This window comes from Lampris incognitus, chromosome 9, assembly GCF_029633865.1.
Source record: "Lampris incognitus isolate fLamInc1 chromosome 9, fLamInc1.hap2, whole genome shotgun sequence".
Classification (NCBI taxonomy): domain Eukaryota; kingdom Metazoa; phylum Chordata; class Actinopteri; order Lampriformes; family Lampridae; genus Lampris; species Lampris incognitus.
Window position 1 is genome coordinate 12,956,922 of NC_079219.1, and position 15,295 is coordinate 12,972,216.

At 44.1% G+C, this 15,295-nt stretch overlaps 1 protein-coding gene across 1 annotated transcript in view; it reads right to left on the reverse strand.

Moving 5' to 3' along the window:
- Positions 1-1,451: 1,451 nt before the first annotated feature.
- Positions 1,452-15,295, reverse strand: part of LOC130117914 (sialic acid-binding Ig-like lectin 14) — a 35,813-nt gene continuing 21,969 nt past the window's right edge. The window contains exons 4-8 of the mRNA XM_056286178.1: positions 4,496-4,756; positions 4,279-4,366; positions 3,567-3,662; positions 1,697-1,769; positions 1,452-1,585 (exon numbers count right to left, since the gene is read on the reverse strand). Of these exons, the coding sequence (XP_056142153.1) occupies positions 1,544-1,585; positions 1,697-1,769; positions 3,567-3,662; positions 4,279-4,366; positions 4,496-4,756 (560 nt within the window). The 3' untranslated portion in view covers positions 1,452-1,543. The remainder of the gene's footprint in view (positions 1,586-1,696; positions 1,770-3,566; positions 3,663-4,278; positions 4,367-4,495; positions 4,757-15,295) is intronic.

The following is a 15,295-nucleotide window of genomic DNA, read 5'->3' on the forward strand; positions in this document are numbered from 1 at the left end:
CGGGGCACCCTACTCCTCGGGCGACTGTGGGACTAGGACCGGAAATAAAAAACATTTTGTCAGAGGACCTAAAAAGGTTAAAATCATTTTTTGGTTGGTTCAGACCGCTGACAAGCTGCATCGTTTGTCCCCACGCGCACTATTGTCACTCGGTGCCGAAGTCTGCCTTTTCCTCTCACGTGCTGCGCAGATCGACGTTCAGCCAATGATACGCCTTCTCCCCATGAACTGAGTAACGCTCCGCCAGAGCCCTAGAAAGAGAGAGTTGCGTCAACGAGGGGTCAGAACGCGAGAGGGTCACGTGGTTCAGGTAGCCGCCCAATAGTTCCAAACGAAGCTTGGCGGGTCATTTAAATGAACTGCTTAGCCACGATTTCTGGTAACTACTAACCAATATTTTCAGATTTTTACATTTATATATAGATATAGATATATTCCAACGTGACACATATTCTATGCGCACTGAACTATCCGGGGCTCCCATGATCCGCCATTGCTGTGGCCCATCGACGAGTTGACGTAACTCTCTCTTTCTAGGGCTCTGCGCTCTGCGCGCCTTTTCCCCCATTTGCTTGATTGTGCCCAGGTGCAGTAAATTGAGAGGCTCTTTTAAATGAGGAGAGCAAGCAGAACGAGTGCGGCCACGGTTGGCTGTCGCAGCCGCTTACCGGGAATCCCGCATCCACCCGACGAAGGACGACTAACCCAACGGACGAGAAGGCGCTCCCTGCAGAGGAGACCAGATGCCTCGGACTGACAAAATCGGGATGAGTAGCCTGCATGCATGGAGTACCCTTGCAGTGTTGGATTATAGGAACCTTTTGGACTACGGCTCTAGAGACACTGTTTGGAATGTTTTGTAGCTTATAGGAAAACCACAAAAGACATTTTTATGGACGTATTTCAATGGACAATTCTTTTAAATTGTTTTTCTACTTTTTCCTTAAATAAATTGGGTCGCAAAAGAACTCGAGCCACCTCGAGGATGGGGGCGAGCCAAGCGGCCCCGGGAGCTTAGCCAACGCCACACAACACAACACGCCAAATTATTCATTCTTTTATTGAGACGTACAGGCGCGACAACCCACACAAGCATTTGAGAACACAAAAGAAGTCAAAGTACTTGATTTCAGCGTTGTGTGACTGAAATGTGCCTCAACTCCGATTCTATTTTGTTTCTCCGTTATGTCCTATAATTGCTCCTCTATAGTCGTGAAAAGAGCTCCAATAAAATACTAGTAAAAGCTTACTTGCCAAGAGGGATTTATCACCATCATGCTTTGAATTCATTTGGCTGATAATTGAAGTGCAACTTGCAGACGTAGCGCACTCCGGATACAATGCCTGTCACAGCACACGTCTCCAAAACAGCTGGCAAAATACAGAATAGCCGTGCTGAAACAGAACAAAAACACGGAATGTGCAGGACAGAGCAAATCCTTATTTTCCCCATTGTATTCATGATTCAGCCCATGGGGGGGGGGGGGGGGGGCAGAAGACTCCCGACAGTTTGGATGATTATTCCGTGGGTTTCTCGTTCATGTTAAACGTTGCCATACACTGCTTCACCATCGGCACACACAGCCTGAACAAGAAACGAGAAGACAAACCGTTGGCTGTATGGCAAAGTCGCTGTATAATTCTTGCGTCCATGATAAAACTATTAAAATAATGAAGTGAATGATACCAAACATACCTCTTCGTTGGTATATACACCCTCGTTGGTATAGGGGTTAAAATATTTATCAACACAGCGGTCATTCCGTTTCCTGTTGATAATGAAGAAAATGGAAAAGTTTTGGCATAATTTAGAGAAATTAGCAAAAAGTTACAAACATTCATCACTATGATTAAGATAAAGACGTAAAACGCTGGACTGCGACGATAACTTTATAATGAGCAACTGTAGACAGTGATTAATAAATGAGTGATGAGGCACTTAAGCCCTTACCACACTTGTTAACATTAGGAAATACTTAAAATATTTTTAACCCTTTTATTAATTCAGCTTGGAATAGTTACTCTTGTGCCCCCCCCCTTTTCTTTTTATCTAATCTCGGCCTTTTCCTTACAGTGCCACGCCGGGAGCAGGAACTGAGGACCCAAAAGCACACAGCAGACACAGGCTGGGATAGAGCAATGATTTAATAAAGGAAACAAACTTACAACAAATGGAGAAGCAAGGAGAGGATCAAAAGTCCAAAACAACAGGCAAGGTACAAACCACAAGGCAGAGTCGATAACAATGCGTGACGCGCCCGGCTAACATAACAAACCGACAAAGAGACCGAGCAGCTAGGGGGACTGTAACTGCTTGTGAGCCAATCAGGGAATGGGGAACAGGTGAGCAAAGTCGGGAGCCAATCAGGAAATGGGGAACAGGTGAGGAAACAATCAGGGAATGGGGAACAGGTGAGCAAAATGGGGAACAGGTGAGCAAAGTCGGGAGCCAATCAGGGAACGGGGAACAGGTGAGCAAAGTCGGGAGCCAATCAGGGAATGGGGAACAGGTGAGGAAAGTCGGGAGCCAATCGGTGAATGGGGAACAGGTGAGCAAAGTGGGGAGCCAATCAGGGAATGGGGAACAGGTGAGGAAAGTCGGGAGCCAATCGGGGAATGGGGAACAGGTGAGCAAAGTCGGGAGCCAATCAGGAAATGAGGAACAGGTGAGGAAAGGGGGGGGGGCAATCGGGGAATGGGGAACAGGTGAGGAAAGGGGGGAGCCAATCGGGGAATGGGGAACAGGTGAGCAAAGTGGGGGCAGGAACAGAAACGGCAAGACTGTTGAGTCATCAGCATGTAACCACATCACTTACTAGACTTGATTGTCTGGACCAATATATTTGCCCTCACTTTAACCATTGAGGACTTTGTGCCTAGACATAATTGTCAGGCCTTAAATGCTATTATTAACAGTTATTTAAAACTACAAGATGGTTAACAACGTTTTTAAGCATTTGCCAATGTTAACATGTGGGTTATAAGAACTTGTAAGTTCCTCGTGACTCATTTATCTATCATTTTACCTCTACTCATTATAAAGCATTGCCAAAGCGACACTTTCACATTTTTTTCCCCCAGAGTTGCCAACTGTGGTAACCTGGCCGGACTGAGATTTTGCACACACGCTGCACTTCCATTCTTCTCTCTTTGACGTTAGACAGCTAACGTAAGCTAGCTAGCTGTTTACAGAGCATTTATTCAACACGGACATAAGCATTGCGCGCCAATCAGAGTAATTTAAACTGCATCTCCACGTAAACACCCACATTAAAGACCCGGTTTTCCAATACTCGGCTGTCTCCCAGAGTCAGTGTCGTTCGCCTGGTTTAACCATTACCGCACCAGAGAGACTTTGAGACCATTACTGTACCAGCAATATTTTTACGTTCAACTGTTAGTCTCTGTTGCTGTCGCAGTGTTTTGGCGTGAGATTTGCCTTGGTGCCGCGAGTGCGTGAGACAGAGGCTGAAAGCGTGAGCCTCACGCCAGATGTGTGAGAGTTGGCAACCCTGTATCGCAGGGTGGGGTGTTGTTTAATCCAACGTAAAGTGAATCGATCAAACCGTGCTGCTGAGGATTCCCTTCGGCTTCCTGTAGCTCTGGCTGAGTGCTGGTCTCGCATGCTGGACGCAAGTGCATCACCAGGACGCTCTCTACTGCTGAAAAGACAGTGTTCAGATTGTCAACAGAGAAACGCCACATTCCCATTTCTACTTGGACATTTCCCAGTTGGTAACATTAAACAATGTCAGAGGGCCTTTTGTACACACGTGTTTTGGCTTGTTAAGTAAGTCTTTTTTTTCCGGAAGAAAACGGATCTAAGAGTCAGTTGACCATTGCCTCAATTTAATAGGAGAGACTCCTAAGGCCTGGAGAAGCTTGGTACATTGCTTAAAATGCCTTTATAACATCAAAATTGAACGGATCCCAGTTCCTCTTTCTCTTATAATGCGTCTAAGAGATATGCAAACATAGACCACATTTCTGCTCATACATGAACTCTGACATGCATATGCACACACACACACACACACACACACACACACACACACACACACACACACTGGCAAACACTCACACATACAGGTTGACACAGATACATCATGCATACTGTATACCATTGATGTTTATTTTTGGTTTGTGAATGTTGGTGAGATTTTTTTTGTACATCACAAAAAAATGCAAATTTGAAAAAAGGAGATATATTACTTAAAAATCACACATGTGAATCTTCATAACACAAAGTTACATGGTTAGCTTTCTGCAGAAACTCACCATTTCCTAGTCGCTCTCACAGCCGTAAATATCCCGATCACCACAAAAGCTCCACTCGCAATGGCAACAGACGCAACTACCATGTAATCTGTCCAAAGCAGAAGGCACATTCCAAATCAACTTGGTCTCATTTGTGGACAGCCCAGTGTAACAATTGTGTCACTACATATTGCACAACGTGATGCATATTCAAACTCTCCATACAGTATATCCTCACCGTTTCTTGGTATAGAGAGTGTCAGGGTGGCATTGCCATGGGTGTTGTTTGCAAAACATTCAACAAGATTCGATGACCTTAGATCTCCTTGCAGCATCCCAATGGTAAGAAAGCCATGTCTTTCCACCTTAGCACTACGCAGGGTCCCATCAACGAGAGAGAAATGGACCATACTTGGAGGATTAGACTCCACAAGGCACACACAGATAATTGTAGAGTTATCTGCAGAGCAGGTGGAGCCCACTTTAATCTTTGGCGGGTCTGTAAAGACAAGTTGTGATAATGGCGGATTAAATGTTGTGAGCCATTTCCAGTTATTACTCCCGGATGTAAGATTAGTTATTTCTATCAGTTGTACATGTAGCCCGTGGAATTAGATACCACACAGGACGCAATTACTTCCGGGGTTCTTGTAGCTTTAATTTTATTGTTTGAACCTTCGAATGCAGATCGTTTTACTGAGTGCATAAATTCCTGTGTCTTTCGAGCAAACAGCTCATAAATGTTCACAGATGTGGCAGGTTTAACAGAAAAGATTTTAGAAGGAAAATAATACATACAAAATACAACATACGGTGCAAAATACGGCAGTGGACTATGTATGTTAAACAGGGTTTAACAAAGACATGTGGAACTTCCTGAAGATCGCGCAACTTCTCACTCTGTCAGTTACCTTGTCATGCCTGCAATGGCGAACAGTGGTCGACGGCTCGCGCCCAAAATCACCGAACATCAACTCCAGTAGCGTTACGGAGTCGGAGCACCGTCACACCACAATCTTCAGGTGCTTCACACAAGAAAAAAAAAAGAATACCCAAGATGCACTTGGATAACTTGCAGAAAGAGTACCCAAGATGCACTTGGATGACTTGCACGGAGTTACAATAAAAGTCCGCAACACTGCCACTTACTGGTCAAAACATGCAATGACAACCAAAACTATAAAAATACACTCACAATCTGCTTCACAATTTAAATACATCAAATGACATTTTACATGGCTTGACAGTGTAACAATTACATATATTAACAGTTAAACTATACTAAATTTAAGTGGAAAATCATTTAACATATTTAACAGATTTACCACCCGGCTACATACTCCCCTGCAAATATAGTCAATGTCCTCGGTGACTACGAAACATGAACTGACTCAAATACTCCCTGCAAGGCCTTTTCAAAGAGAGCAGCACCCAGGCTTGTCAAAACCTTAGAGACCATGTCTGTGCTAACTGAGACTGCATTACAGGCTGAATTTGGCAGATGAAATGGGTTTGAATGAGATCCAGCCATTTCCCGCTTGCTTTTCCTAATGGCAGGTTTAGGTGCATAGGTTCTACGTCCTGCTCCACCAGCATCATCTGTTAGTGCGGGCCTGTCCCTGTTTTCAATAATGGGCAAGTCACTGTCGCTAACGTCTGGATGCACATCATTAACACATTCTGTTTCTGTGCCACAATTTCTCATATCTGAATAACCTTCCTCAGGTCCTTCACCGTCACTCTCATCTGTGGGTGCTGTCACATGCAAACTAACACTTTCTGCTGCAAGAGGCAGGTTAGGTACTTGCACAAGCCGGCGAGGGATGACTTCCTCAAAAATAACAAAATCAGCCTCAGGTGACTCAGGCTCATCCTCAGCTACAGGCTGTGTAGTGGTCTGTAACCTAGTTCTAGTTCTTGGTTTGGGAACTGGTTTTGCACAAGGTCGCAACTCTGACCTATGAACTCTTTTAATGGGACCTCCCTCAAAAGGTTCAACAGTGTGTGTGGTACCCTGGATGTCAACTACCTTGTAGACTGTTGAGGTCCATGTGTCCTGAATCTTATGTCTACCTGGGGGTCTGTGACGTAGGAAAACCAACTGACCAATGTCCACAGGAGGACAATACACCTTCTCATTTTGCAGTGAGATCCTCTCAGCTGCCTTCTGCTCTGAGTACTCTCTGGCTCTCTCGTGTGCCTGTCTGAGTCTCTCCTGATGAACAGACAACCAATCCTGTTTCCTGTCTGACACACACTCAGGCCCTAATAAAGCATCTACTGGGAGATGTGGCTGTACCTCGAAAAGCAAATAATAAGGCGAGTACCCTGTGGTGGAATGAGGAGTGACATTATAGGCATATACTACTTCAGACAGATGCTCTGGCCAACGCTTTTTTTCTCTGGTGGGAGTGTCCTTAACAAGTCATGGAGTGTGCGATTGTATCTTTCACACTGACCATTTCCCTGTGGCCTGTAGGGAGTTGTCCGTGTCTTTTTAACCCCATAGAGTTTGCACAGCTCTGCTATAATTTCACTCTCGAAATTTCGACCTTGGTCTGAGTGCGGTCTCTCTGGGACCCCATATTTCAATAACCACTCCCTGAGCAAAACTTTAGCTGTAGTGTCAGCCTTCTGGTCTTTGGTAGCATACGCTTGTGTGAACTTTGTAAACACATCGGTCACAACAAGGACATTTTCACGGCCATCTGAAGCTGCCTCCAACACTGTAAAATCAACAGCCACGACTTCTAGAGGTCGGGAGGCCATGAATGCCTGAACTGGAGCATGGATTTTTGGCTGAGGCATCTTGCCAGTCTCTTAAAGACAGTCTCAAGTCTCTCCAAATGCTGCTCAAATGTCTCTGAAAAAACCAAGATGTCATCTAGGTAGACCAGGAGTATCTGAAAAATGAGATCATTCTTAGTAACTTGCATAAGTCTCTGAAATGTAGCTGGACCGTTACAAACACCAAAAGGCATTCTCACGTACTCATACAGACCAAACGGTGTAGTAAATGCAGTCTTAGTCCGATCTCTCTCATGCATAGCTACCTGGTGGTATCCGCTCGCCAGATCTATGGTCGAAAAGAACTTTGCCCCTCTCAGCGCATCAAAACTCTCATCAATTCTCGGGAGCGGGAATGCATCATGTCTTGTCTTTGAGTTGAGTTTCCTGTAATCGACACATAGCCTCAGACTACCATCTGCCTTTCTCACTAGTACTATGGGCGAAGCATAAGCACTGGAGCTTTCTTGAATGACCCCTTTTTTAAGCAGCTTGCCAATATGCTCCCTGATTTCACTGTACTGTGTGGGTGGGATTCGTCTGTATGGCTGTGTTACAGGTATGTCATTTGTCAGATGGATCTCATGTTGTACTTTGTCAGTGTGGCCTAGATCTTTATCTTCTGTTGCAAACACAAAAGAGTACTTCTCCAGTAACAAAGTCAACTGAACTTGCTGTTCTGGGCTACCACAAAAATTGAGCTTGCCAAGAATTTCCTGCACATCTGTCGGTGTTTTGGGGTGTTCACTGATACTCACTTGTTCAGTATCTGCTGAGATTCTCTGGAACTGTACCTCACAAAGCTCATCACTTTTCACACAGTCTACCTGAGTCAAAACCCCTAGCCTAGTCCGTGGCCCTAGCCAGATATCTTTATCAGACATGTTCATGACTCGGACTGGAAAAATATGATTGCCCGATGAAACCAAAGTAGGCACAACAACCAAACCTCCAGGAACGGGGACACCCACAGACTCCAGCAACAAAAAAGAACCATCCTCACTCACGGTCCTGAGTCCCCTAGCCATAACTGTAGCAGCAGATGAAGCAGGTATATGGACTACATCCTTACCAGCTACCCTAGCGAAAGAGAGTCTGTCTGTTGCATGTACTGCATGAAGATGATTAAAAGCCTCTCTCCAGTTTGAGTCAAACCTCTCCTGCAGTGTGGTGTCAAATTCAGTGTGTACTAGCTCTTTGCATTTTTTGACAATGTTCATCCCTATTAGACCTGGAACAGAGGAAGAGTGTTCAGAATCTTTAACTATCAGAAAACCTCGCTCTGGGATAGTCAGACCCATGGCTTCTACATCAAGCTCCACATAGCCCATATAGGGTATGTCTAATCCATTAGCTGCAGTGATCTTTAACCACTCAAATGCCGGGTGAATGTCTTCGCCTTTCACTGACAGGTGTTCCCTGAAAAAAACTCTCAGAAATTGTACTGAACTGGCTACCAGTGTCAAGCAAGCAGGACACTGTAACACCTCGTAGTTTCACCTCAACAGTTTTACATTCTCCGACTGCACGCTCTAAGATCCTGCTTCTGTCTGGAGTCTCTTTTGGTGAGCCAGCTTCCTCCCCTCGAGTTGTGTGGCTCATGACAACTGAGGGTGCGAGTTTTCCTGCACTACATAAGAACTAGGTGTTGTGTCCCCTTGACCCCCTCTGGCCTGTGAGCATTTTCTTGCAATGTGACCTATGCCTCTACACTTGAAACAGATAGACTGACCATCTGGTGTGAACTTTGGCTGGGGTCTAGGTCGTGGCTTGGGCTCTAGGAATGTCTGTTGAGTGCTGCGCTTACTCAGTTCACCTACAGCAAAGGCTAGATCAGCGAGTGTTTTGCCTAACTCTGCTAGCTGTTTTTCCTGATGGGCTACTGCTCTCCGAACATCATTTAATGCAGTACCTTGGTCATTGTTTGTTTTAATAGTAGAGCACAGGGTTTCTGGAACCTCTGATGTAACTTGGTTGCTCTTTATGACCCTAGGACGATGAGACCTGCTGTCCTCCATCTCCCACAGGAGGGCCTCGTTCCTCACATCTAGAAGACTGCTCTCTGGTTTGTCCCTAACCATTTTCCTGAGTTCACGCCTGAGTGCTGCTTCTCTTAAACCCTCAATAAACCGGTCTCTGAGCACAGTTTTCTCATTAGGTATTACATCTGTGGACTGTTTCACTACAGAGCTCAAAATCTGGGATAGTGCATGAAAGTAGTCATGGAGGTCTTCTCCATCAGTTTGGTTACGGTTGTAAAAGGTCTGCAAAAGCTGTGTGGAACTGCGCTTTTCCCCAAATGCATTGCTCAGGTAAGAGTATAAATCACTGGGCCCCACTGACTGACCCCTCATGCATAGTCTCACCTCTTCTAATGCAGGGCCACGCAATAGAGATAGTATATAGTCACATTGTTCTTCTGTTGTTTGCTCTCTGTATCTTAAAACCCTTTCAACCTCTTCAATAAACTCTTCGACAGATCTCCTGTCTGTACCACACTCCCCACTAAATGCTTGGATCTGGTGTTCTCTTGGAACGTAGATGTATGAACGTGTGGGTGCACTGTTATCACTTGCTCTCTGAGCCCTTGCTTCACCATTTAACCTGGTGAGCGCATATCGCAGTCTGGCGAGCTCTTGCATGGTGGTCTGCATTTCTTTTGTAGCACCTTCACCTATACCCGTTATGTCACCTGAGGTGTGGCCATTGTCATTACGTGAACTCCCTTCATCACCAGAATCACTAGACATAATGATATATTAATCTTTACTCAGTCCAGTATAAATGAGGATATTTAGTTCAAAACCTGGTTCAAGGATACTACAAGGACAGTCTTTAACTTGGAGCCTTGCTGGATCTTGGTCTTTGTAGCTGAAGTTAGCGCTAGAGTCCTCTGCGCTGGTATGGCTGAGCCGTATGAAACAGGAAGCACCAGAACCTCGTAGAGCCCCTCACGTCGTCTCTCGCTGGTCACCACCTCCACAGCAGGATGGCTTCAGACTCAACACCAACGGACGTCACCAGCAATCTTCACCACTGCCGTATTATTATTTTTTTTTTAGTAAAAATAAGCCACTCTGTTGCCAATTTAAAAAAAATGTTTTAGCTACACCCCACTCCTGGTACCAAAATTATGTAGCCCGTGGAATTAGATACCACACAGGACACAATTACTTCCGGGGTTCTTGTAGCTTTAATTTTATTGTTTGAACCTTCGAATGCAGATTGTTTTACTGAGTGCATAAATTCCTGTGTCTTTCGAGCAAACAGCTCATAAATGTTCACAGATGTGGCAGGTTTAACAGAAAAGATTTTAGAAGGAAAATAATACATACAAAATACAACATACGGTGCAAAATACGGCAGTGGACTATGCATGTTAAACAGGGTTTAACAAAGACATGTGGAACTTCCTGAAGATCGCGCAACTTCTCACTCTGTCAGTTACCTTGTCATGCCTGCAATGGCGAACAGTGGTCGACGGCTCGCGCCCAAAATCACCGAACATCAACTCCAGTAGCGTTACGGAGTCGGAGCACCGTCACACCGCAATCTTCAGGTGCTTCACACAAGAAAAAAAAGAAAGAATACCCAAGATGCACTTGGATAACTTGCAGAAAGAGTACCCAAGATGCACTTGGATGACTTGCACGGAGTTACAATAAAAGTCCGCAACACTGCCACTTACTGGTCAAAACATGCAATGACAACCAAAACTATAAAAATACACTCACAATCTGCTTCACAATTTAAATACATCAAATGACATTTTACATGGCTTGACAGTGTAACAATTACATATATTAACAGTAAAACTATACTAAATTTAAGTGGAAAATCATTTAACATATTTAACAGATTTACCACCCGGCTACATACATGACCCACTTTATTTATTTACACAACACTTTGAGCTTTATTGGACTTGACCTTCTTTGTGTCACGCCCCGTCTGGATAGTTAAATTAACTTTTGTTTCTCCCAGTATTCTTTGTCTTGTGCTTCTTGTTTTATTTTGTTACTCACCTCTTGTCTCGTTTCAGGTCCTGTGTGATTACCTGCCCTGCCCTAATGTGTTGCACCTGTGTCTCATTGTCTCCCCTCCTCCAGAGTATATAGCCTAATGATCTCTTCTTTCTGTGCCAGTTTGTCTTGTTCCTTGTGACAGCATTCCAGCATTTTTTCCTTAGTGTAAGTTTCTTGAGCCCTATAGTTTCCTGACCTGTTTTTTTTTTGCCTTTTCGACCTCGGCTTTCGCCTGCCGATTTGGACACTGTTGCCTTGTTATCTGACCACCTGTGTACCGACCTCGTTCCGATTAAAATGACTGATTTTTGTGAACCGGGTCTGCGTTTTGAGTCCAAGCCTGTGGTTCAGTACTGACACTTTGTTCATGGCAACACAGTAAATGGCACAAGGCCCAATTTAAGAACCGTATCAAGTGTCCAACAACAAACAAAGTGCATAGCGGAGACAACTGTTAAGCTTTCCCTGATTTTGCCCACCCCTCCCCCCCCGTGTCCCCATTTAGTTGAACATGGAGATGTGCCTAAAACTCAATTATTTAGGAAAGCAAGTATAATTATTTTGTTATGAATTATTTACAAAATAATTATCATTAGTTTTCAGACAGAATATTTTAATGTAGCAAATTCTCGTACGGCAGCACAAAAACCTCAATGGCACAATATTATAAATCTCATGAGAAAAACTTTTCATGAGTTCTGTAGCATTAAGTCTGGACTGAGTGAATGCTCTATACGGGAAAAGGATGTATTCTGACTGGGCTGGTTTAGTCAGAGCCAAGGTAGCATGGAGAAGTAAACCTTTTTTCACATTATTTGAGCTACAACATGGTAGTGTAGTACAACTGACTGCGCTCGTATTAAATTCAACAAAGGCACTTTTAGGGGGAAATCTGTGCTTTTCTTACATGCAGGAAAATGCGTGCATTACGATCAACCCCATCTGAAATGCCTGCTTGATTTGGTTACAGCAAAGATGCCAAAAGTCATGTGACGTGGGATCAAGCATATTATACCAATAAAACATGAAGCATGCAGTAATGCTGAATATGCTGGGGCGAGGTGTTCGACTACATCACTGCCACATTCACACCATCCACATCACAATCTCTGTCCTCTTCATTTTACACTTTTTTAAAATACGAGTAGGCAGAAGCAGGCTAAAACCAACTGCTTACTTGATCTTTAAACCTACATTCTGCCTCGTCTCTAATTTACATGTGTCGATGAACTTTTCATGCATGTAAAGCTTTAAATAAAAAAAAAGTCTTGCCACCCTTATGAAATGTTTATCTTTGCTGTACTGCGGGCCCCATCTAAACTGATGTAATAATGAAGATTTCAGGGTAATCTGACATCAGTGGGCTGAAACTAAAAGTTGATACATACTGTTCTGAGACAAGCAGAAAACTTGTATTGAAATACCCTTTAAAAGTCCCATATTTTCAATTTTCTGCCAAGCGATATCAGACTACCTTATTGAAACCTGCAGTATTAGATCCCGAGTCAGGGTGAAGCAGCCTATGAAGCAGGGGTGAATATTTCAATTGAAACAAGGAAGCATATATATATTTTTTTGCTACTATATTTAGTCACTCGTGTGCAAAAGCACATTACCACAACACAGTTCCCTGAAGTGCTGCATGTGTGAATCAGCTTCACAGTTGAATTGAGGTATAGAAACTTAATGGTGAAGCAGAACTCTACTGTATCATAGCTAAATGTACTGGCCAAGACCAGCGGACTAAGCAATATTATGAAATCCCTCCCAGAGTTTCACTTCCAGAGAGCTATGTCACTGAGTTGACCTCTCTAACACATCCAGTCTTTCCATAGTCTATAGTATTTCAGTCTTTATATTGCAGCGAATTCAGGGGGGCAGCCCAGGTACCGCCACAGCCAGGATGCGAACCCGTGTCTCCCACACCACAAGTGACAACGTTAACGAGTCGACTAAAGGGTCCGACCCGTTAACCAAGGGCTAACGTGTCTACTTTTCTTGCATGTTACACTACCTGCCTCCTTCGGGAAGCGCGTCCCCACGCTTCAGCATATCAACTCCCTCACGCCTCTGGGCGCACACGCTTCCGATGACCTCACAGCCTCACCATCGCACTTCTGACACCAATTCAGCGAATTGGGGGGGGGGGCAACCCGGGTACCGCCACAGCCGGGACGCGAACCCGTGTCTCCCACACCGCAAGTGACAACGTTAACCAGTCGACTAAAGGGTCCGACCCGTTAGTCAAGGGCTAACCTGTCTACTTATCCACGCACGTTACAATATGTTGGAGATGAGGCCTACAATGGTTGTGCCGTCTGCATATTTTATTATTTTTACAGAACTGTCCGTGGATGTAAAGTGGGTGGTGTAAAGTGAGAAGAGCCAGGGGGAGAGAACACAGCCCTGAGGAGCACCTGTACTGAGGGTAACAGGGTGTGAGGACCTTCACCCTCTGTGGCCTGTTCCACAGGAAGCTCTGAATCCAGTGGCATATGGCTGGGTCAATGTTCATATCCAAGAGTATGGTAAAGAGTTTCAGTGGGTTGATGGAGTTGAAGGCGGAACTAAAGTCTAGGGCATGGTGGAGGGCTATGCTCAGTGCATCCTCAACAGACTGGTTGGCTTGATAGGCAAATTGATATGGCTCCATCACTGGGGAGGTGCAACATTTCAAGTATGACTGAATGATACGCTCAAAAGTTTTCATGGCCACATATGTTAGGGTAACTGGTCTGAAGTCATTGAGGCAGGTGACCTTTGAGGACTTTGGCACAGGAATGATGGTAGAGAGTTTGAAGCACTAGGGACTGTACATTGGCTTAAGAGATATGTTAAATATGGTGGAAAATATTAGGGCCAATTGTGCTACACCGTGGCTCAACAAAGCAGGACTGATGCCGTCTGGCCCTGCTGCTTTCCTAATGTTCTTGAATGTAGCTCTCACCTCATCCTCCTGGATGCAGAAGGGTGGCATTTGAGTGGGAGTAGGGGGGATGGCAAACTGGAGTTGGTCCCTGGGTGCTGCATGGCGGCTACCCACTGCACCTAGCCACACAGCTAGGATGGGTTAAATGAAGAGTGCAATTCCCCCACGGGGACCAATAAAGTATCTCAAAAGCAAAATTAAAAAAAAAAATTATCTGGGAGGTTATGGTCATTATCTGGAGCAGAGCAGGGGCGTTTTTTTGTTTTTTAATATTCAATTTCCTTAAGATTTTTCCATATTGATCTGGAGTTGTTGGAAGAGAATTGTTGTTCCAATTTTGTTGCATAGCTGGACTTTGCTTTTCTTATTGCAGCACACAACTTATACTTGGCTGCTCTGTATTGATCCGTTTCCGTTTTTGTATGCCCTGTTCTTTTCTTTGTGTAGGAAGTGTAATTCTTTGGAGAACCAGGGTTTTTTATTGGAATATAATGTCATGTTTTGGTAAGGATGCACTGTTCTGTTACGGTAGTTTAGTGAATGAAATTTTTCTAAGTCATTTCAATTGTTTTCTGCGACAGGTAGTGGTTCCTTTAAGAAACACAGGATGTTACCCTCCCACGTGACTTTAGTCATGAAGCGAAGACGCATTGCAAAAGTACTGCTATTTTTTTAGGATAACTTTTTCCAACAGCAAACGTCTGCACATGTCCTATGCCATTCGTAGCATCGTTGGTATGTGTTCAATCTTTTATAATTATCTACAGTTGTAATTCATTATTTGGTTTAAAATAAACGTTTTGTGTATTTTGATGTAAAAAGGCTACCAAGCTATTTTCGGTTGGTCCTATGTACAACAAATGCTATGTTTATAGTCACGAGGAGTTATAGTAAAACACAATGATTGAAACCGTATTAAAATAAGACTGTTAGGGGTCGTTTGACTGATAATTTATCAAATATGCAGTGTAGACATGTAAGCGTTGAAATGGGGTAATTTAACTCATAATGGAGGTGTGTTTGCGGGGTAATTGTGGGGTATTTACTGTAGGCATAGTTTTGTTTTGTTTTGTTTTTATCTGTTCTCAGTTTCACCCTTTTGCAAATCTATAAACCTGCGGACAACGGATTCTGTCTCCAGAGTTTTGATGAACGGAAGGTGTTTAACTTACTGCCAAGTTGTCAGCACATAACAAGGGCGGCATAGTGAAACAACGGCTTCAGGGCAGAAGATAAAGCAGTATACGCTAGACACAGACGATGGAAAAGAAAGATCCCACACTAAATACACGATCCT